The sequence below is a fragment of the Pseudorca crassidens genome, chromosome 2, assembly GCF_039906515.1.
Source record: "Pseudorca crassidens isolate mPseCra1 chromosome 2, mPseCra1.hap1, whole genome shotgun sequence".
Lineage (NCBI taxonomy): Eukaryota > Metazoa > Chordata > Mammalia > Artiodactyla > Delphinidae > Pseudorca > Pseudorca crassidens.
In genome coordinates, this window is record NC_090297.1 from 21,039,037 (window position 1) to 21,061,994 (window position 22,958).

At 54.9% G+C, this 22,958-nt stretch overlaps 1 protein-coding gene across 1 annotated transcript in view; it reads right to left on the reverse strand.

Moving 5' to 3' along the window:
- Nucleotides 1-5,498: 5,498 nt before the first annotated feature.
- The window catches only part of SLC9A1 (solute carrier family 9 member A1), a 49,599-nt gene continuing 32,139 nt past the window's right edge, over nt 5,499-22,958 (reverse strand). Inside the window, exons 2-12 of the mRNA XM_067724982.1 lie at nt 18,312-18,772; nt 15,010-15,260; nt 13,884-14,101; nt 12,788-12,990; nt 10,786-10,875; nt 10,242-10,312; nt 9,951-10,124; nt 9,600-9,714; nt 9,346-9,447; nt 7,958-8,030; nt 5,499-7,339 (exon numbers count right to left, since the gene is read on the reverse strand). Coding sequence (XP_067581083.1) covers nt 7,002-7,339; nt 7,958-8,030; nt 9,346-9,447; nt 9,600-9,714; nt 9,951-10,124; nt 10,242-10,312; nt 10,786-10,875; nt 12,788-12,990; nt 13,884-14,101; nt 15,010-15,260; nt 18,312-18,772 — 2,096 coding nt within the window. The 3' untranslated portion in view covers nt 5,499-7,001. The remainder of the gene's footprint in view (nt 7,340-7,957; nt 8,031-9,345; nt 9,448-9,599; nt 9,715-9,950; nt 10,125-10,241; nt 10,313-10,785; nt 10,876-12,787; nt 12,991-13,883; nt 14,102-15,009; nt 15,261-18,311; nt 18,773-22,958) is intronic.

Sequence of the window (22,958 nt, forward strand, 5' to 3'; positions counted from 1 at the left end):
ATAATAGAGTCCAAAGGGATACCGATCATCTTGACATGGTTCCAAACATGCCGGTCCATTATATTGATGACATTATGGTAATGGGGCCTAGTGAGCAGGAAATTGCAAGCACTTTAGATTCTTCGTAGAACGTATGTATGCCAAAGGAAGGGTGATAAATCCCATAAAAATTCAGAGGAATGCCTTGTCAGTGATGTTTCTAGGGTAGCCAGTGGTCTGGGGTATGTCAGGGTATCTCCTCCAAAATGAGAGACAAGTTACTGAACCTGATACTGCCTACAACAAAGAGAGAGGCCAAACATTTGATGGGACTCTGGATTTTTGAGGCAATATAGACTACATTTGGTCATGCTGTTCTACCCATTTACTGGAAAAACCTATAATACTGCAAGTTCTGAGTGAGGCCTGCAGCAAGATAAGACTCTACGGCAGGTCCAGACTGCAGAGCAAGCTGCCCTGTCACATGAGCTTTACGATTTAGAAGTTTATGGCAGAAAAATATGCTGTAGGGACAAGCTCCAGTAGGAGAGTGGCAGTACAGTTACAGACCCTTAGGGTTTTGGATTCATTCATGCCCTCTTCTGCCAATAGCTCTTCTCCACTTAAAAACAGCTCCTGGCTCACGGCTGGGCATGATAAAGCCTGAATGCTTGACTGTGGGACACCAAGTGACCCATGCAACCGGAACTGGACATTTTTGTTTGTTTGTTTGTTTTTGTTTTGCGGTACGCGGGCCTCTCACTGTTGTGGCCTCTCCCATAGCAGAGCACAGGCTCCGGACGCGCAGGCTCAGCGGCCATGGCTCACGGGCCCAGCTGCTCCGCGGCATGTGGGATCTTCCCGGACCGGGGCACGAACCCATGTCCCCTGCGTCGGCAGGCGGACTCTCAACCACTGCGCCACCAGGGAAGCCCGGAACTGGACATTTTCTGATCCATCTAATCATCAGATTGGACATGCATGGCAACATTCTATTATTAAATAGTATATGTGAGATCAGGTCCGAGCAAGCCCACAAGGCGCAAGGAAATTGCAGGAACAGGTGGCTCAAATCCCCGTGGGAGGTCCTCGTAGTGCTTCACTGCTTCTCTCTCAACCCAAAGGTCGGGAAATTGCGATGGCAAGTTATCATGGAGGAAAAGGCAGACATGGTTTCCAAATGAGTCTGCATGGTATGTGAGCGCCAGCCACAAATGGATAACTGCCACATTAAAGCCACACTCAGAGTGTCTCTAAAGGACAGCGATGAAGAGGTATCCTCTATGGGCAGAACTTCTTGTTATACTGATTGTTCATTTTGCATGGAAGGAGAGATGACCAGAGGTACAGATCTATGCTGATTCATGAGCAGTGGCTCACAAGTTGACTAGCTGGTCAGGGACTTGAAAATAAGAAGATTGGGAGATTGGTGATGAAGAGTTAAGAGGTCTAAGGGAAAGACATATGGATGAATTGCTTGAAATGGGCACAGGTGTTGAAGTTATTTTTAACCCACACAAATGTCCTGAGAGGGCATCCATTGTGAGGGAGGGTCTCAGTGAGCAGGTGGACAAGATGACCTATCCTGTTGATGTCAACTTCTTTCCCCATCTGCCCTGGTTCTTGTTCAATGGGCCCACATACAGAGTGGCCATGATGGCAGGGAAAGGGGCTATTCATAGTGTGGTAGATGAATAATGACCTCCCAGAGATGTCCATGTCCTAATCCTAGGGACCTGTGAATATAGTTTATATGGCAAAGGGTAAATTAAGGTAGCAGATAGGATTAAGGTTGCTAATCAGCTGACCTTAAAAATAGGGAGATTATCCTGAATTACCTGGGTGGACCCGGTGTCATTACAAGGGTCTTTAAATGTGGAAGCAGGAGGCAGAGTCAGAGTCAGGGTGGTGTGAGGTGAGAAAGATTCTACTGGCCGTGGCTGGATTTGAGAATGTAAAGAGGCAGCAAGCCAAGGAATGCAGGCAGCCTCTAGAAGCTGGAAAAGGCAAGAAAACAGATTCTCCTCCAGAGATTCCAGAAAGGACCGCAGCCTTGCTGACACCTTGATTTTAGCCCAGTGAAATTCCTTTCAGTCTTCTGACCTCCCAAAATGTAAGATAATAAATTTGTGTTGTTTTAAGCCACAAATAAATTTGTGTTTAAGTAATTTATTACAGCACCCGTATAAAGCTAGTACACATAGACTCAACAGATTTCCCTCACCAAATCTGATTGGGCAGTTGGCACTGTTGAGTGCCCAAGCTGCCAGCAGCGAAGACCAAGCTGAGTTCCCCGTATGGCACTATTCCCTGGGGCAACGGTTCTCAAAGTGTGGACCAGGAAGCCCTGGGGGTCCCCAAGACTCTTCCAGGGGTTCTATGAGGTCAAATCTACTTTGTTAATACTAAGACGATATTTGCCTTTTTCACTGTCATTCTTTCATGAGTGTACAGTGGAATTTTCCAGAGGCTACACGACGTGTATACAACAGACTGAATGCTAAAGCAGATCTGAGAATCTAGCTCTCTTTCATTAAACCAGACTCTAAACAGATTTGCAAACATGTCAAATAATGCCACTCTTCTCACAATTTTTGTTTTGAAACTTATTTTTCATTAGAATGTTATATTTATGTTGCTAAGTAATGGGTTTATTAGTTTTAAATAAATAAAGCTTTAATTTCTAATCCAGTAAAATAAATATAAACCGTATAAACAAAAACCCTTTGCAATTTTTAAGAGTATAGTTTTTCAATAATTTTGAAGAGTGGAAAGGGATCCTGAGACCTAAAAAATGTGGGAACCACTGCCTTAGGGGGACCAGCTACTTACCTATTGGTAGGTTGATTGTCCCCTTCCTTTGTAGGGGACCTATGACCTCATGGTAATGAATATGTATTCCTGCTCTGGACTTGGCTTCCCTGCCTGCAGTGCTTCTGCCAGCCCCATCATTTTTGGACCTGCTTATTCATCACTATGCTACCCCACACATTGCCTATTTTCATTTTATGGTGAAGGGCACATAGCAATGGTCTCACCCGTGGAACGCACTGGACGCACAATGTGCCCCATCGCTCAAAAGCAGCTGACTGGATAGAGAAACCTTCAGCGCCAGCTGGGAGACAGCAACCTTCAAGGTTAGGTTATTGACGTGTAGGATGCAGTGTAAAATCAGTGGCTCCACCTCTCGCACAGCCAGAATGCAGAGGCCCAGGGACCAAGGGGTGGAAGTGGAGGTGGCTCCTCTCACTATTATTCCAATTAACCTCCTGGAGGACTTTTTGCTGTCCATCGCTCAACTTTGTGTTCAGTGGGTCTGGAGTCCTTAGTGTCCAAGGGAGGAATACTTTCTCCAGGCAACACAGATGTGGTTCCTTGAAATTGGAAGTAGAGTCTTCCTTCTGCTCATTTTGAGCTCTGTATGTTGCTTTACTAAAAGGCAGAGTGGGCATCAACTGTACCAGACAGAGTGATGAATCTGGGAAGTGGAGGGCGGGCAGGAAGCCCACGTCTAGAATCCAGAGGATTCCCTGGGTACCTCTCAGATCTCCCGTGTCTAATAACAACAGTGGAAAACGGCAACCCAATAGACCACAGACCAATAAGAACCTGAATCGCATAGGAATAAAGACTTAGGACACACACACACACACACACACCCCCACACCTGGTAAAGAACCAGATTAGCCAAAGTGCTGGCAGCTGGTGAGAGGAGCACGGAAGGGGTGGAAGAAGGCGTGACTGCTAACTCAGACCTCGTGACCAGCTACCGATGTGGGGCTGGGGCAGGTTTCTCCCCACTCTGCTGTCTGATTGGAAGAGCCTTGATGATGACTAAGTTAGGCTCCAGGTGAGTGTGACTGAAGGATGACAAGGACGTGGTGAGTATGACAAGGACATGGTGGCTGATGAGACTGTTTTTTCCCTGTTAGGGATGAGCTTTCTTTACCCCTTAATTTTTTTTAAGTATTGAGGTGAAATTCACATAACATAAAACAAGCCATTTTAAAGTGAACAATCAGTGGCATTTGTGCAATCATCACCATGATCTATTTTCAAAACTCTTTCATTACCCCCAAACAAATTCTGTAACCATTAAGCAATAGGAACATGAGTTTAACAAGGACAAGAGTGAATGGTGGGGGGAGGGGGGGTAAGGAATTTCTTTGCTTGGATACCCTGTCTCCCCTTTAAATCCACTCTGCCCTTGTTCCATTCCTGGAAGGATGACCTCTGTGGACTACACTCAGTGAAGTCACTCAGGTGCCTCTGCTTTGGGCTTGCAGATGGGTCTGACCCAAAGGGAGGCACCAGCAGGATCAAAGTCAGAATATTTATCCCCTGGCTCCGTCTGGCAGAGGCTGTGTTGTGCTCCCCATGGCTGCAGCCCTGGCAGGGCATTCCCCTCCCCGCCCCCATAGTAACAACTCCCTCCTTTTGCTCTTCAGGTCTAGGAGTTGTAAGGGCTTCCTGTAATGTGAACCCCCTGGGTCCCATCCCTGGTAGGTTCCCTTAACCCTGCCCATACCTCTGTAAAGACTTCCTTAGTCGAAGGCTCTTCAGTAACCCTTTGAGTGTACCATCCGTTTCTACCTGGGACACTGATACAGAAGTGGATGGTGTGGTCCCTCCGTATGGTCCTTTTGGCATGGACCACTTCAGATTTTATGGATCAAACCAGCTCTGTTCACAGGTCCCAGTCTGGGCAAAGGAGATGCTTTCCTCCACAAAGCAGGTTCCAAGGGTGCCGGGGGTATGTACCAAGGCCTCACTGCCCTCTGGCGGTCAGCTCCTGAAAATGCACCTCAGGGATCCAACCTCAGCGGATCTCAGCCCACTGGGCACTGGTGCTGAGCCCATTTCACTCCTGAGCACGTTTCACCCAGGGGTTACTGTCCCCACTTTGCAGCGGAGAGCCTCTCCATTGCCCTTAGTATAAATCAAAATCTTGACCATGGGCTACAAGGTCCCATCTTCGCCTCCCCTCCTGTCACTCTCTGACCCAGCCACATCAGCCTTTCCTCAGATCCTAGGGTGTTCCCACATGCAGCTCCCAATTAGAACATATGGGCACTCTCTGAAACCTTCTTCACCTGGTTAACTTCAGTTCATCCTGTAGTTCTATCCATCACTCAGGAAAGTCCTCCTCGTCACCCCTTCCTCCCCTCACTGTCATTCACACACACACACACACACACACACACACACACACACACACACACACACACACACACACACACACACACACACACACACACACACACACACACACACACACACACACACACGGGTTTTCCTGATAGCACTGATTAATGTTGCTCTTCCCCAGAGGCTGAAGGAGCGTCTTGCTTTGCTCACAGCTGTATTCCTGGTGCTGGACCCACAGTAATAACCACACCAGCCCCTGACATGGATTAAGTGTTTCTCTGTGCCAGCCATTGAGCCAAGTCCTTGGGGGCTCTGGGCCACCCTCCTCCCACAGGTCCCTGGTCCCCAGGGAGCAGCCCTCGACTCTATCAAAAACTCACACGGATTTATTAGAATATGAAAAAGATTCGGTTTCTTCTGTACAGGCGGCAGAGCGGCAGCAGCTGTGGTGGCTTTGAACATGGTTGTCAACGTCACCCTTGCATGGTGACTCCTGCCCCAAACAGCACTTACATGGAGAGGAGGGGGGACAGATGAGCACCCACTGCCCAGTCCATTGGGAAGGGGGACGCTCTGACTATTGCACAATCCTGGGGAAAGGAGTACCCTTGGGAGAAGGACAGACACCAGTAGGCCTGGGCCTGGCCCATGGTGGCAGTGGGAGTAGGAGTGTGTGCCTGTGAGCAAAGGCCTCTGGGGACCCAGGACTCAGCCCACCCACCAGCCCTGGCCGGTGGGAGATGCTCAGGGGAGGCCCCTACCCTGAGGACGGGGCTCCACAGCAAGCTGGGTGCAGTGCTTATAAGAGAGGTTCCAGGGGCCAGTGGGGGAGGGGAGAGGGATGAGAGAAAACAGGCCAGCGGGAACTGAGGGTCAGGCCCAAGAGAAAGAAGGTGCCAGGAGGCCTGGCATCTGTGAGTTAGAGAAAATCATGATTAGGGTGGGTATGTGAGCGGGTGAAGTCATTTCTGAAATCAGAGCCCTGGGGACAGAGGACTGTTTTGGGGGAGAGTGTTGGGCAGACAGGCACAAATGAGGATGGGTAATGCTCCAGAGTGGGATGGCTGGAGCTCTGTTCAGCTAGAGGTTTTCAAAAATGGTTTAAAAACAGGAATGCCCTCTGTGCAAATAGAATCTTACATGGAAGTGTGAACAAACAAAACAGATAAAAAGGCAGCACTCTCTGGTGCCCCTGACAGAAGCCCCTGAAGGGCCCAGTGGTCCCCGCTGGAGCACAGTTTGGAGAGCTGAGTCATATCATCGTCCAAAGCGCCTCAGCTCCAGACAGAGCTCAGAGATGCCCTCAGCCTGCAGCTCTGAGTAAGGACAGGTCAGGTGGCTGGCCAGGGTGACACAGCTGGCGGGAGGAGGGTGGGACGGCCATGGGTCACTGATCCCTCCCCCAGTCAGATGCCTGGTCCCCTAGTCTTAACGCTGTTAATGGAGGGACAACAGAGGCCCCGGCTCCTTCCCCTTCCAGGAAGGACCAAGGCTGAGCCAGAGGCTCTTTGGTTAGAAACTAAGATTGACTTCAGTGAGGAGGGTGACAGATTGGGAGGGGGCCTTCCAAGGTCTGGGAAACTCAGAGGCCCTGGTCTGGGTATGGGAGAGAGCTTGGATCAGGAAGGGCAGGGTTTTCCTCAGCCCAGCAGGTCTGCCAAAGGACTGGGAAGGCAGTTCTGGTGGGAGGGAGGGCGCTTCCCAGGAGGCAGGGGGAGCCGTGCTGCGGCGGGGGCTGTGGGCCCAGCTGCCATGCGACAGGGGGAGGGGCAGGGCCAATCCAGGTCGGGAAGGACGAGGGGAGCCCCGCCAGCAGACCCCTGCTCTGGTGGGAGAGTCTGTGGTGGGACGGGCACCGCCCGCTGGCCCCAGTGCTACTGGCCCTTGGGGATGAAAGGCTCTCCCTCCCCAGGCTCAGGATGGGGGCCTGGGTCACTGAGGCAGCGCTGCATCCTCTGGGAGCTGGGGCTGTCACTTGACGCAGGGGTGAAGACGTCGTCGGTGCCCGGGGACGAGAGCTCCTTGGTCCGCATCATGATGCCCCTGTCGTCCTCGTGGTCCTCCTTGGCCACCCTTCCTGGATCCCGGTTCAGCCCCAAGACCTTGCCCTTCAGCTCCTCGTTCACCAGGTCCACAGACTCAGGTGACTGCGGGGAAGCTGGGTCGATGGTGATCACAGGCAAGTCGGCCTTCGGCTCATAGGCCAGCGGGTCTGGGGACAGAGAGCCAGGCACAAGCTGGCTTGTGCCCCTGAGCCCTGCCCAGCGTGCACCCCACCTCAGCCCCTGCCAGCAGCTCCTACAGAACCTCAGCAATCCTGGCGCGCTTCAAATCACTCCACAGGGGCCTTTCCAAGCCCTTTTCAACACAGCAGATTGCTTTTCCTCCCCTCGGACTGGGGTCTGAGAGGTAGGACTGTGTTCCCCTCCTCAGCTCTGGGGCTCCCATAGGAGTCCCTCCTCAGACCAAGAATTCAGGCTCCCTCCTGAGTCACCGGGTCCTGGAAGGCCTGCCCTTGTTTTCCCCACATGCTGGTGATCCCAACGGCGCAGCCGCCTCCAGCCTCCCTGCCAGGCACCCAGCTCCTCAGCATGAGCCCCACATGGAGCGCTCTGTCCCTGGGGAGGACAGCAGGGCCACTCTTCTGCCCCCTTTGGTGAACCCCCAACTCTACCCGATGTAGGAGGAGCTTGGGAGGTCAGGGAGGGAGCAGCCCGTCCTCCCCGCGGGCTCTCTGAGGCCCATTCCTGTTGGAGCCTCATCCTCGAGATGGTGGCACTGTGTGCCCAGCTTTGAGGCCCCTCGCCCAGCACCCTACGCCCTGCCTTACCTGAGCCAATGCGGGCCCGCGACATGGTGGGCGAGTCCAGCTTGTGGGCCGGCACCGTCAGGTAGTTGTTGATCTGACAGAGGAAGGGCAGACAGGGGTGAGCATGGGTGGCCCCTCTGGACGGCACCCAAGGCCAGTGGCCACACCCTCCTTTGGTGTGTCTGGGGTGCCCGCTCCCTCTCTGCCCGGGCCAGTGCTAGGTCCTGAGGGCTTGGCCCAGCCTCTTGTCAAGCTCTGCAACCTCCGGGGTGGCCTTGAACACCCCCCTCGCTGCCCCGCCTCTCCCACGGTGACACTTGCCCAGACTCTAGCTCCAGCCCACACCTACCCCCGAGGTACAGACCCAGAGAGTCAGAGTGTCACCTGGGCCCTGGATGGCCCCCAGGTATCTCAGTGCAACACGCTGGAACTGAGCTCAGCCTCTCATCCTCCTTCAAAAGCTGTCCCTTCCTTGGTGTCCCCTCTCCCAGCCACCACTCCCGACCGCCCCAGTGGAAGGCTAGACGCGACCCCTGACGCCTTTTCCTCTTCCCTCCGTCCCACCTCAGTCTGGTGACCAAGTCTTGCTGCTTCCACCTCCTAAATGTCCCTTGAAGCTACCTGCTCCTTCCCTCCCCCCGCCACTGCCCTGAGCCGGGCCACCCCCACTGCTCCCCATGTCGTTCCCTTGCTTAGAACCCTCCTTCGTGACTCTCCACGCCCTTGGAATAAAGCCCAAACCCTAACACCATTAACAAGCTTCCTGGAAAGCTGAGCCCCCTCAGTCTGTGGTCAGCAGCTTATGCATAGCTTCTTCCTTCCGCCTGGACCTCCCTCTGCCACACTCCCTCCCCTGTGGCTCTTAATCCTAAGCATACGCTGACCACTTCCTTGTTCAAGGTGCTCAGGGCCCCTTGCACTTCCTGTCCTGCACGGGCTACTGCATGAGAAGCTCCGTAAGGGAGGGACTGGGCCAGTTCACCACCGGATTCACAGAGGGTACTCTGCTGCTTGGCACTTAGGAACCGCTCCACAAATGCTTCCTGAACAAATGAATGAAGGCGTGTGTGCCTTGCTTTGTGATTTTGGACAGGTCCCTTTCCCCTGAGCCTTAGTTTTCTCACTAGAAAATGAGGGGTTAGAGCACATGGATAGACTCTTCTAGCTCTGATGCCTGAGGACACAATGGGGAAGGGGGCCTCTTTGCTGCTCTGAGTGGGGAAGAGGGAGAGAAGGCAGCTTTCTGGAACCCGCCCTGGGGCTCAGCCTTTGAAACAAGTGGAGGAGGCCAAAAAACCAGATCCGAGTGGCTCTATCCCCAAAAGGGCCTGGTGGTGGCGGTGCAGGAAGAGGAAGAAGAACCCAGGCTCCCGGAGAAAGGTGGGAGCCAGCTCCAGTCCCAGACACACCTTCTGCTCCAGTTGCCGGGCCTTCTGTCTCTGGAGCAGCATCTGGTTCCAGGCCTCCTCGTAGGGGTCTGCCACCAGCGTGTGTCTGTTGTAGGACCGCAGCTGTGGGAGGAACAGTTGTCAGGCAGGGCAGGCCCCAGAAGCTGGGCCTGGAGGGGCTGGGCGGCTCTGGGCGTGTGGCGCAGGGCTGGAGCAGAGAGGGGGCGGAGGGGCTCCTCTACTGTAGGGGGGCCGGGTGGGGAGCAGCTCCTCACCCGCTGCCTGGTCTTCTGCAAGTTATTCCTCAGGATTTTGCGGATCTCCTCTTCCTTGTCCTTGGACAGTGCTGGCAGGATGCGCTCGGCAGGCAGGGACTTGGGGTGGATGTTCCTGGGATAACGGGGCACAGATGAGAAAACTCCTGGGACCCTGGGGCCTGCTGGGCTGGGCCAGAAGGGTCCCCCCGGGATGGCCGGGGTGGGGGGTGGGCCAAGCCTCAGGTCCTCAGTGTGGCCCTGCAGCTCTCCCGCCCACCCCGGTAGGATGCCCCAGGGGGCCTGCTCCAGGTGCGTGTCGAGGGGTCAGTGCGCCTGCAGAGGCTGCCAGGGTTGGCCACTAGCACTCACTGCATGGAGACGGTGGAGACGGCAGAGGGGATCTTGCCCATGCCCCCACTTTCCACCAGCTCGATAGCCTGCTTCATCTCCATCTTGTGGTAGAAAGCGATCAGCTGGGGCTCCTTGGAGCGCTCGCCAGCTATCAGACACTTCTTCACATACTTCTTATTAAACCGATTGAGCCTGGTGGGAGGAGGGAGGACATGGATGAAGCCACCTCCTGGGACGGGTTGATGCCCAGGCCCCGGGAGACCCTTACCTGCCCCTCCCACCCTCCTGCCCACAAGGCCTGCCACCTACTTGTCCTTCCAGTGGTGGTGGCCGTAGTGGCCACAGATGTCCTCGATGCCTGTCAGAAGGTGGTCCAGGAACTGAAACGGGCCCAGGGCCAGGTCAAGCCTTACTACTGGGCTCCTCCCCTACCAAGACTTCTGAATGGGCGCCCCCCTTCCACCCTAGTGCAGCTCTGCTCAGCCCAGCCCTATAGTTCCAGGACCAGCCAGGAGGTGGCACCTATACCTCACTCATCCTGAACCCCAGGGAAACCTCAAGCCTCTGGCCACTGGGGCCCGGCTGAGACCCCTTCTCTGAACCCACTTGTGCCGATGCCTGGGATAGGTTTCTGCAGAGGCAGAGACTGCGTGACGCCCCTTCCTCAAGTTCTAGGCTGCTCATACCACACCCCCCTAGGGTGTGACCTGGTGACCTCAGGAGGCTGAAGGACCACCCGGGCACTGGGATGAGGGAGGAGGGGCTGACTGAGGGCATGGACGCGAGGCCTAGCTGCTCCCCAGCTTCCGGAGCCTCCTCCTGCAACACAGGGCCCAGGCCCAGCTTCCAGTACCTGAGTGTGGATCTCCTCGTTGATAGAGCGCTTCGTTTCTTGCTTTTTCTTCACAGCCAGGAGGTCTACCAGGGGCCGAATGGTCATGCCCTGGAGGGCAGGTAGGTGTCAGGCACTGTAGCTCTGCTACTCTGGCAGGGAGGCTACAGAGGTACCCCACCCCAGGGTCCTTGAGTCTGGGATGCCCTCTGCTCTGAGGTCCCCAATCTCCCAACCTCCCAGCAGCACTTACATAAAGCAGGTCCTTAAGGCCCGCTTCTTTCCAAAGACACAGCCAGCGGTTTCACAGCCCATCCAGCCGAGTGACTCACACACAAGGCATCTAGCCCAGGTCAGGGGTCAGAGGGCCTGGGTTCAAGTGTGAGCTCCACCACAGATGCATTCTGTCACCCCAGGGAAGTCAGGCCTGGCTAACAGGGAGGACCACCTCTGCTCCGCCCCCCTCGTAGGACTGCCACCCAGGAGGACCTAGGAAGAGCAGCAGCAACTAATTTAACTGCACACTTGCCATGTGCCAGGACCAATTGTGTTTTACTAGGATTAGCACTTCAATACCCACAATGACCCTAAGAGGGAAGCCCATTCATTATCCTCATTTTACAGATGAGAAAACTGAGACTCAAAGAGGTTAAGTAACTTCCTAAGGTCTCACAGAAGTAGTAAAGCTGGATTCAAACTCAGGCAGGGAGGTCCCTACCTCAAAGCTGCTTTCATTAAAAATGGGCTTGGTAGGGCTTCCCTGGTGGTGCAGTGGTTGAGAATCCGCCTGCCAATGCAGGGGACATGGGTTCGAGCCCTGGTCTGGGAAGATCCCACATGCCACGGAGCAACTAAGCCCGTGCAACACAACTACTGAGCCTGCGCTCTAGAGCCCGCAAGCCACTACTGAAGCCCGTGTGCCCAGAGCCCGTGCTCCCTAACAACAGAAGCCACCGCAATGAGAGCCCGCGCACCACAACGAAGAGTAGCCCCCACTAGCTGCAACTAGAGAAAAGCCCGCACGCAGCAACTAAGACCCAATGCAGCCAAAAATAAATAAATAAATTTATATTTTAAAAAAAGGGCTTGGTAAACCATTAGCATATACAACTGCAAAGTCAAGGTGGAAGCAGGGCAAGATGACAAAAGAGGCAGTCCCCTCTGCTTTTAAAGGACAGAAAAAAAAAGTCCAGCCCGAGGAAGTTTCCTCTCTACTGTTTTTTCCCGAGAAGGCAATGATGTTTCCCATCTAGGGCCTGGCCAGGATTAGTGTCCAGGAAAGATGGAGGGGATGGTAGAGAAACAGAGGCCCAGACAGGGTGTTTCTCACTTGCCCAAGGTCACAGGTCAGATAAGGAAAAGCAATTTACATCATCTCAGGCTGGGCTTCCTTGGGGACTCTGAGGGCGGTGAGGCTCTCAGCTAAGTCTGGGTTGTTTAAATGCACAGGAATCACGGCCAGCAGGCTGGAAGGATTCTTCAGGATCATCCAGTTCAGTCCCCTCACTTCACAGATGGGGATCTGAGACCCAGAGATGGGAGGAGAGTCCTTCCCGGGGTCACACTGACAACAGCAGAGCTCTGGCTAACTCCAGACCTCCTGCCGGCCAGCTCAGGGACCTTTCCAGTTCCCCATGTTGCGCTATTATTCCCATTTTACAGATGCAGAAACTAAGATCCTAAGACATTAAACCACTTCCTTAAGCCCCTACAATGAGCATCATGGGCCTGCTGACTGGACCCACTCCTCTTAATGCTATTTGAATTCCTAACTAAACTAGGCAGCAGTCTGGTTACTTTACATTCTGATTGGTCACTTTTCAATGACGCATGATCACAACTCTCCCTTTACAATTTAGGACACTGGGGCCCAGAAAGGGGGAGTGGCTTGTGCCTGTGATAACTGCACTAGTTATCAGTGGAGCTGGGACTAGAACCCATGGGCCCCCTCTTGGGTCACGTGCTTCCTCTTTCCTGCTAGAGTCAGGGTCCCCAGGCAGGGCTGCTCCACCCTGTCCAGCACCTGCACAAAGACGGTGAAGAAGATGACGGTGATGATGGCCGTGAGGAACAGGTCACACATGGGAAAGTGCTTCTTGTCCAGGAGGTAGCCCAGGGAGAAGGCGATGGCCCCTCGCAGGCCCCCGTAGGCAATGATGAACTGGTCCTTGGGGGTCAGTTTCACGATGCGGAACTTGTTGATGAACCAGGTCAGGCCCAGCACGCCTGCCGGGGAGGGGAAGAGAGGGGTCAGGCTGTCCCAGACCCTCCTGGCTTCTGCAGCAGAGAGACTTCTCTGTCTGGAGGAAGCCTCCACTAGTAAGCCCACCCGGCTCACTCGTTTCTCGGGTCCCTCGGCCCAACATGCTCCAGATCCCTCAATCCAAGAGCTGGGTGGATCTTCAATTTAAGGGGGGCCCTCAACCTGGATATATTTTAGAGACATTACAGAGGCCTCCAGTGGCTGGAGGTCAGGGGGGGATGGGAAAAGAGACGGCCACAAGTTGACACCTATTAAATAGGACGGATCTACTTTTCTGTGTGTTTGAAATCTTCTGTAATAAAAAGTTATTTAAAAATGCAGAGTTCAGAGTCCAATCTCAACCCACAGAACCAGAATTTCTGGAGGATTAAAGGGGTTTTAAGACAGTGCAGCAAGTAAATGCGACGGCCAGACCTAACCTCAGAGAGGAGGTGAGATCCAGAGCGGGGAAGCCGTGCCATCACTGAGGTAATGTGTGTCTGGCAGGTGAAGCAGCAGCCAAGGGCATAAGGCCTGGTCCCCGTGCGCACCCCCGGCTAGCAGCAGAGGTTGGAAGGAACTGCAGGCAGCTTTGAAAGTGCTAAAGTCCAGACACTCACAGACCTGGCTCTGTGGGCCTCCACTGGCACACCATGACTGTCTCCCCAGAGATCACAGATGCACCTCAAGCACGTCCCTCTCCCCTCAAAGGCCCATCATGGCCTCAGCACTGCAGACAGCAGGAGTGGGGAAGCCCAGCCAGGAGCCAACCCCAGCCCCTCCACCCAGCGCACTTCTCACACACACACAGACACACACACAGCACCCACCCCCAGCACGCACACACACCTCCCCTGGCTCGGGCCCGGGACCTCACCCAGCACTCGGGCGATGAGGCAGAAGAGCAGGGTGCTGATGACAAAGGTCCAGTTCCAGTGGTGGGAGCCAGCCACGGTGGAGACGCCGAGGAAGATGAAGATGAGGGTCTCGCTGACGCTGCTCCACATCTTCAGGAAATACTTGATGGTCGTGTGGGACTTGTGGGAGATGTTGGCCTCCACGTAGGGGCGCATCACCACTCCCGAGGCAATGAGTCTGGGGTCAGGAAAGCGCGGGGTTCAGGGTTCAGAGTCGAGCTGCACCCTCCCAAAGCGCCTCCACAGCCAGGGAGGCGGACAGGTGCCCGTCTCCTGAGCTCCCCTTACGAGTCAGACGCCCCTGCGGGCTTCGCACACCTGTTCTCACTCAATCCTCTCACCCAACCCTGTAGACACAGGCATGTTCTTGTGTTTTCTAGACGAGAGATCTGAGACTTGTAGAAATAAAGTCGCCTGCCCACAGCCACACGGCCAGCGAGTGGCAGAGCTGAGACGCAAACGAAGGGCGGCCCAGCTCCCAGGCCTGTTCCTTCTCCCCGAGGCCACGCTGCCACCCCACCTTACAGAAGTCAGGTCTGCGGCCTCAGGTTTATCCCCCCGAGTGTGGCGTCCCTTTAACCTGTGGGGGTCCCCACGGGGAGCTCTCTTCCGAGCAGCAGCCCAAGGCCTCCCAGCCTGGTGCCCACACCTGGGCCCCATTCCTGCTGGCCCAGCCTCCTCGCGGTCACCCCCAGTGCCCCACACTTCCAATGGCCTCCTCTACTGTGAGCACCTTTGCACCTCACTGCCCCTCCACACTCCCCTGGCTTCAAGACCCGTCTGGGGCCTCAGGACCTCCAGGACCCTCACTTCAAGGGAAGCCTGGAGCCTCCCTGCTGGGGCTGCTGAGGGCAGCAGCAAGCGCGAGTGACTGTGTCCGGCTACCACCAAGGGGTTCCCTTTGCGACAAATGAGGGGAAGAAATAGCTGGGCTGAGACTTTCCAGAACCTTAAACTCAGTGCTTCAGGGGCAGCCCCGGGACCTGGAGTCTGGATCTGGGGGGGCTGGGCACTGGGTAGCTCCCTTTGACCCTACAAGCCTGGGGAATCTGAGTTGGCAGCCCCCCACGCCACGCCCAGACTCACGCCATGATGCCCGACAGGTGGAAGAGCTCGGCTGACAGGTAGGCCATGTAGCTGTAGAGGAAGACGAAGAGCGGCTCGATGACGCGGATGTGGGAGGTGAACCGGGAGGTGAAGGCTGCGATGACCCCGTAGACCACGCCCACAAACACCCCGCCCAGGGACACCACAAAGAAGCTCAGGAAGCCGAGGACGATGTCCACGATGCCCACGCGGTCGTAGTTGGCAAACTCCTCAAAGAGGTGATACAGGACCTAGGAAGAGTGCGCAGGTTGGTCGGCAGGATGCCCCACGGCTCCCTGGGGTCCACCCAGGGTGATCCTATCCCCTCCGCTGACCACGGCCATGTGGTAGCAGAGAAACCCTAGCACCAACCAGGTGCTAAAACCACCGGCCTCGGGGCCAGAGGGTCTTCGGGCCTGCAACGTGCTGCACAGGTGAAGAGCACAGCTCTGCGGCCAAACCACCCGGGTTGAAGTTCTGGCTCTGCCGCTCCCCAGTTGTACACATGAGGCAAATTACTCAATCTCCCTGTGCTTTAGTTTTCCTGACCAGAAAATAGGGGTAATAGTCCCGACTTTACAGGGCTACTGTGAGATTAAATTAGTCGACGAAGGCAAAGTGCCTATCACAGTATGAGCTGCTGCTGCACCGAGTTCGCCTCTCACATCCTTGCCTGGATTTCGGTTTTTCCTTCGGCACAAAGCAGGGGGAGTTCAGATAATGAACTAGGACAGGACCTAACCGCTGAAGTTCTCTGAAAATATACACGGCCAGGCCATACATACCCGACTTGGACTGTCTGGAAGTGGGGCCCAGAAATCTCTGCTCAACGGGTGGTTGCAATGAACCACCAGGTTCAGGCACTGTGGGACGAGAGGCTCTCCATGGCTTCCCCACCTCCGGGCGGGGGAGATAAACGGTCATTGTATCACTACCATCAGACCTCAAGCGGCACTTCATACACAGTAAAGCGCTTTGATTATGGTCATGCTGCTCGACACACTACAGCCTGAAGAGGTAGGCAGGCTAAGGATGCTTGTTCCTTTGCTAAACTTAGTCTCAGAGGAGTGAAGCAACTTGCCAGACGGCCCCCAGCCCAGGAGCAGCAGAACCGGGCCTAGAGCGTGTTCCCTGACAGCCGTGGATGGGGCCTCCCCGGGTATTCAGCTTGGAGGTTCTGCCCCCTCTCAGGTGCTGGCTGCTTGGCCTGCTCCGAAACAGCTCTACCTAGAAACCAGCTGGGGAGTGTCCAGGCCCGGGGGACGCTGAGGGAGTGGGGAAGAGGACCTGAGGGTCCCTGAGACAGAACCCTCCGAAGCCCCCAGTACCTGGGCCGCACCTGGAAGCAGGGCACCTTTGCTCCAGGGCAAAGGCCTGAGGTCACTCAGCTTGGGGCAGCCTTCAGCTCTACTGTCTGGAAAATGGGGCACTCACACCCATGCCCAGAGCTCTAGAAACGGCCTGACTGGGGCTAGGCAGGAAGGGGAGCCAGCCAGCACCAGCCAGTCCCCGGTGCTGCCAGGACACAGCTGTCTGGGAGACAGGGCAGGGCTCCGGTGAAGGACAGCAGTGCATTCTCAGCCCTGGGCTACCTAAACTTACTCCTGGCCTGAGGAAATTCATGGGCCCCTAAAGTGCACCACCTGGGCCAATGGGGCATGTATAGAGGGCAAGGTCCTCCTTTCTGGCCTGGTACCACTGTCACTGGGACTAGAGAAGCAGAGTAGCATACTGGTAAGCATTTGGACTCTGGACTCAGACTGTGTAGATCTGAACCCCAGTTACATCATTTATCAGCTAATATGACCTTGGACGAGTTCCTTAGTCTCTCAGTGCCTCAGTTTCCTCACCTGGAAAACTGGGGAAAATTACCATGCTAAGCTCATGGAGTTTCTGTGCAGATTAGATGAGACAATACATATTCCGACAGGAAGTACTCAGTGAACACCAGCGATTACCACCAACGCTGCCACCGTCTTGGGGAGGCGTGGCTGTGGCCCAAGGTGGCTGGACTGAGGTATCCACTCTTGCAACCACGCCCTGCTGCTCCCCAGTAGTGCCAACCTGAACCCCGACACCCAGATCCTCTGGGGAGGGCTTCGTCTCTGGCACTCACTGATTTTGCAGACATCAGTGAGTGTGACTCCTGTCAGAACCCCGGGAGGATGACAGGCTAAGCACTGCAATCCCTGTTACAGATGGGGCAACAGGCTGGTGTGGTAACCCTGGGCAAGAAGAGACAGGACAGACGCCAGCCTGCTCAGGTCAGCCTGCTGCTCCACCAGCCTCACGAGGAGCTGATGAGGGTGGCGGGGAAGGAAGAGGGAGAGGAAGCCCAGGCTGTCAGCAGCCGACCACCACCGTCTGTTGCTTCTTTCAGGTGCGGCTTCCTGAGGGGCTGGGGGGGAAGTGGGAGTGTGTGTGCGAGCGTGCACACGTGTCCTTGTGTTTTCCTGTGCGGGCAGCTGCTCTCTGAGGGGTCCAGCTAGGAGGGGGGTGTAGGTGTTTCCACAACACAACGTGAGTGTGCACATACACGTATCTGTTTCCTGAGGAAGCCGACTGGGAGGAAGGGTATGTGCAAACATATACAGCCTTGCCACATGCAGACCCTGCAGTAGGGGGTGTCTGTCCTCGCTAGACCCGGAAGGAAAGCACTAACTACTCTGCCACTTTGCAGCTGTCAAAGGTGAGGCCCAGAGAGGTACAGTCACTTGCCTAAGCTCACACAGTAAGGAAGTGGCCAACCCAAACCAACCCATTTGTCACCTTCTGTAGGTTTTAGGGGCAAGGTCCCCTTCCACAATTGCTGCCCTCGAACTCTGCACAAATTAAACTCTAACTTAAGACACAGCTACCATGAAAGCCGAAATGCCCCTCAGAGACTAAACGGTCTATAAAGGGTAAACTGAGGTACAAAGAGGACAAGTAATTCAACCAGGATCACACCACAATCCATCAGGGACAGAGCATATGACCTGGTAAGGCCAAGAGCTCAGGTCCTGAGGTCAGACAGACCTGGCTTCTAATTTTGGTTCTATCATATTCTAGCGAGTTATTTAACTTCTTTGAGCCTGATTCCTCCTTTGTAAAGTGAGAATAATAAGCACCTCCTAAGGTGGTCATGAGGATGAAATGAGATAATCCACGTCCAGTGCCCATCATGATGTCCGCACACAGCAAGCAGGAAGGGACATTTGCTATCTTATTACTATCATTAGCGGGTGGATGTGGGATTCACTCTGGACCTGAATTCGGATCTGCGTCTTGTGTGCACGTGGGTGTGGTCCCTGCCCCCTCACCACAGTGACGGCGTCATTGAGCAGGGACTCCCCGAAGACAAGGATGTGCAGCAGCTCATTGATGTGAATTTCCTCGAAGACGGCCAGCACGGCCACGGGGTCCACGGCTGAAATGATGCTGCCGAAGAGCAGGTTTTCCAGGAGGCCGATGTTGTTGATCTGCTCGCCGCCCACCAGGCACACGGCGTACATGAGGCCGCCCAGGAAGAAGGCATTCCACAGCGTGCCCACCACAGCGAAGATCAGGATGGTGCCCAGGTTCTCTGTGAACTGCCGCAGCGGCAGGAAGTAGCCTGCATCCAGGATGATAGGCGGCAGCAGGAAGAGGAAGAAGACGTCTGACTGCAGGAAGGGGGGCGTCTCGCCCACGCCCTTGATCAGGCCCCCCACCAGCAGCCCCACCACGATCAGTAGGCAGCTCTCCGGGACAATGCTCGAGATGGTGGGGATCACATGGAAACCTGCAGAGGGTGAGAGAATGGGAGGCATGGGCTTGCGGGGAGCAAGGAGAACAGAAGGCTGGGGATGGGGTTGGGGATGAGGAGGGCAGCTGGTGAGAGGGGCACAGGCTGGGTTTCAGAAGGCCGCTCTGTTAACTTCCTGAGCCTCAGCTTCCTCGCCTGTAAAACAGAGCTGATGATACCAGCCTCAGAGGGTTGCTGTATAAACTAAGTGATGATGTTGTTAAAGTGCTTTTTGCAAAGGATATACAGATGCTATCTCTGTCACTGTCACAAAGGAGTATAAAGAAGCAGCTCTGTATGACTCCAGAAAGCAGAAATTATACACTGATTACGGGGGCTCCAAGTTCCCTGACCACCCTGTCTGCCCAGGTCAGGGCAGGAGTTCTTTTCTGGTGCCGTCCCCACTCACAACTTCTATCTGCGATCCTAAGGGCATTACCTACACCTGAACGCAAGTCACTTTCCAGGGACAAGTTCAGGGAGACAGATGTGAGCTCAAGACCAGGCCTAACAATCCAGCAATTCTGTCTGAGGGAAGACAGCCAGTTCCTCATCATGGAGGTATTTAAGCAAAAGGCAGACAATGGTTGGTAGGGAAGTGACACAGGAGATAGGAAGAAGCACAGAGGAGTCAAAGAGCATCAGTGCAGGAAGGAACCTGGGGAATCATACTGCCAGGGGCCTGCAAACGTGCAGAACGCACGCAGCAACTTCCCACCCCAGACTCGCGTACCTTCCTGCTGAGCCCAGAGAGCTGCTCAGGAGGCCGACAGCAATACATCACTTTTGCATGTGAGACAAAACCTGTTTGCCACCCTGTTTCTAGCCCAATTCCACCCACTTTAAAGACAGGGCAACTGAAGCTCAGAAAGGGGAAGGGACTTGCCCGAGGTCACACAGCAAATCAGTAGCAGAACCAGGACAGAACCCAGGTCTGACTCAGAAGCTCCCATCAAATTCCGCAGTTCTTTAAGTCAACCCCTCCTTCCTCCCCATTAAGGCATAAAATGCCCCTCTGCTTGAGACCCATCAACTATCTCCCCAAGCCAGGTCCTGACCAGCAGTAGCAGCAGGCCACTCTCTGCAGCGGGCCCCCTTGGTTCCAAACCCAGAGCTGGGAGGTAGCAAAAATCCCTTTCAGAGAGGGCACCTCTCAATGCTATGGGTTTGGCCATGGGTTTTTGGTTTGTTTTGGGTGAGGAGGTGGGTGGAGAAGACCTGGGCATCTAGCTGCATGTCGGGCACATAACCCCCAAGGTCCTCTTGGTTAAGAGGGTCTGCTTGACACTTTGCTCAAGGTGAAGGCTCTTGCTCTCCTCCCCTCCTTAGCCTGTAAGCTCTGTGCAGGCAGATTCCATACCTGTTTATATCTCCAGGGCTGGGGACACAGTAGGCACTCAACAAGTATCTACTGATCTGAAAATGCAAAGGGCTTGGCCAGGACCCACATGATTCCCGATAACCTGTTTGGCCAGGTCTCTGCTCTCTTCATCCCTGAGATCCTTGGGAAGGAAGAGGAACATCCCTCCCCATGCCCAAAGCCCTCCTGCTCTCAGGTACTGATCTGGGTGGCGCCAGTACAGCTACAATTCAAGACTCAGTACACTATCCGGCCCAGAACCTTGTCACAGCGCCCAGCACACAGGAGATACTCAAAACATGTTGGAAAAAACGCATCTCCATCCTAGGCCAGGAGACGTGAAAACAGACCTGACCAAAAGTCACCTCTTAGCTAAAAACGCCCCCTCCCCCATCCCGTCTTTGAGGGCCCTTCAGTAACCCTCAGTGTTCACCCGGCTGGTACACTGGGAAGGGTAGGTCAGGTTAAGTCTGAGTCTCCCTTGATCACTTGCTAAAAGGTTAAAGTCCAAACTTTCAGCACTGCCTCCATCATCTGATCTTGCTGAGGTCTCATGCTCCCCGCTCCCCACTGTCAATTTTTTTTTTTTTTTTGGCCATGCTGTGCAGCTTGCGGGATCTTAGTTCCCTGACCAGGGATCGAACCTGGGCCCACGGCAGTGAAAGCACCAAGTCCTAACCACTGGACTGCCAGGGAAGTCCCTCCACTGTTTATTCTTATGTTTCAACCTTGACGAATTCCTTGCAAATGAGCTACATCCTCTTTTGCCTGCAGAACTTTGCATCGTCTAGTTTGCCTCTCCAGAACACCATTCCTGTACCTCTACCCGCCCCCCAACCATGTGTGGGTGACACCATATCCTTGGGGAGACAGGACAGCATGTGAGTTTGGGGAAGCCAAACCCAGCCAGCTGGCCCCCACACCCCGACCCCCCACCCCTGGGAGCTGAGCACCAACGGCTGCCTCAGGAGGAGGCAGAGTCTAAAGAGACAGCCCAGGGCAGGTGGAGGACAGCTTCCACCTCCACCTAGCATGTTAGGCCCTCTCTGCCATCATCCAATCCAGAGCTTTCCTGGCCCCAGGAAGTGCCGGGCAGTGCACGGAGACCCAGAGACAAATAAGGCACAGCCCCAGGGTGGGGGTGGGGGGCTGAGTGTGTGTGTGTGTGTGTGTGTGAGAAACAAGCCAAGAACAATAACATGAAGAATGTTCATTACTTCTAAAGGTGCATCAGGAGCCAGGCCCTGAGCAGGCAGCATGGCACACGTCACCTCTTTAGTCCTCACAACAGCCCTGTGGGATAGCTACTGTCCCCATTTTGCAGAAGAGAAAGCTGGGGCTCCGGCAGAATTCAGCAGCCTCCCCAGAGTCTAATGGAGGAGCTTGACTCTAGCTCAGAGCGTCTTACTTTCTTCAAATAAGCCAGTCCCCAGAGTACCTGGGGCTGGAGCCCTGCTCCGGGAGCAGATCCTCCCAGGCCTTCCTGTGTTGGCCCTGCCTCTCCCAGGCTGGGGAGGAAGGTCTGGGATCCACTCTGGCTCCTGGCCTGCGGGTAGGCGGCACATTACTGGAAAGCAGCTTCGGGGTGGGGGGGGGCTAGATTCTGTCATCAGCACGTGGAAGGGGGCCTGAGGGCCTGTTCTGGCAGTCCCTCTCCCAAGGCCCTGACTCCACCCTGAAGAGTCCCCTCAAAGCGCAGGAAGCTTGCTGACACTGAGTGAGGTGGAAGGGGGGACAGTTGGGTGCCTGGTCCCCTTACAAAGGCCCAGCACTGAGGCAAGACCCCAAGATGCCAAGAAATGAGGCAAAACTTCCAAGGCTCGAACTCGTGGCAGTGGTGATGTCACCAGGATGGAATCGGGGGTGGGGCAGAGGCAGTTAGAATCAGATCCAGCTCCGTGAGAGGTGAAACAGACCTTGGAGACCATCCAAATCCTCCATTACACGGTTGGGGAAACTGAGACTCAAAGGGAAGCGGTGACCTGTCAGTGGTCACGACCAGTCCCACCACGAGAACCCGTGAGGCTCCAAGTCCAGTGATCGCTCAAGCCACACGGCCTCCTTCAGGAGCACCCAGGCCTCCCAGGGCAAGGACAGGAGGAGAAGGTGTGGAATTCAACATCCCCGCCATGAGGCAAACCCACCGACACAGGTTGGGGCTGGCCTCCCTTTGATGTGAAGAGGCTGGGGGAGGGGAGACGTGTTTCTCACTCTGTCCAGTGTAGGTGGCAGTTGGGCAAGTGGGGGCACTGTGGGAACACACACACACACATACATACATACTCACACACACACTCTCTCTCTCTCTGACACACACACTCGCTTTCTTACACACACACATGCACACAATCACCCATTCTTGCTCTCTCTGACACACATACTCTGACAAACACACACATTCACCCACCCTCTTCTTCTTACACAGACACACGCATATACTCTCTCTCTGACACACACACGTAAACGGAACAGGCACTGGGCTAAACTTCATATTGATGAGGGGCTCCTGGTCCTCTGCAGCCTCTCTGCTCTCCACCATGAGAGCATTTTATTTACAGCTCCTCAGACTGTCCCCATCTGCTGAGACTGGCGCAGTGGAGCAGGCAGGCGAGGCTCTCCCACATCACCCTTGGTTGCCGGGGTGACCAGACACCCCAGTCCCACTTCCCGAATCTTTCCCCTGCCCTGGCGGTCAGAGGAGAGTGCCGGGAAGAGGGGCCTCCTTGGCCCACCAGTGCCGGGTCACCAGGGACCCAGGGGCACGCGATGGGCTCTGCTGCCCTAGTTCCAGGCCTGAGGACTGCTCTGGGGCTGCAACTCGGC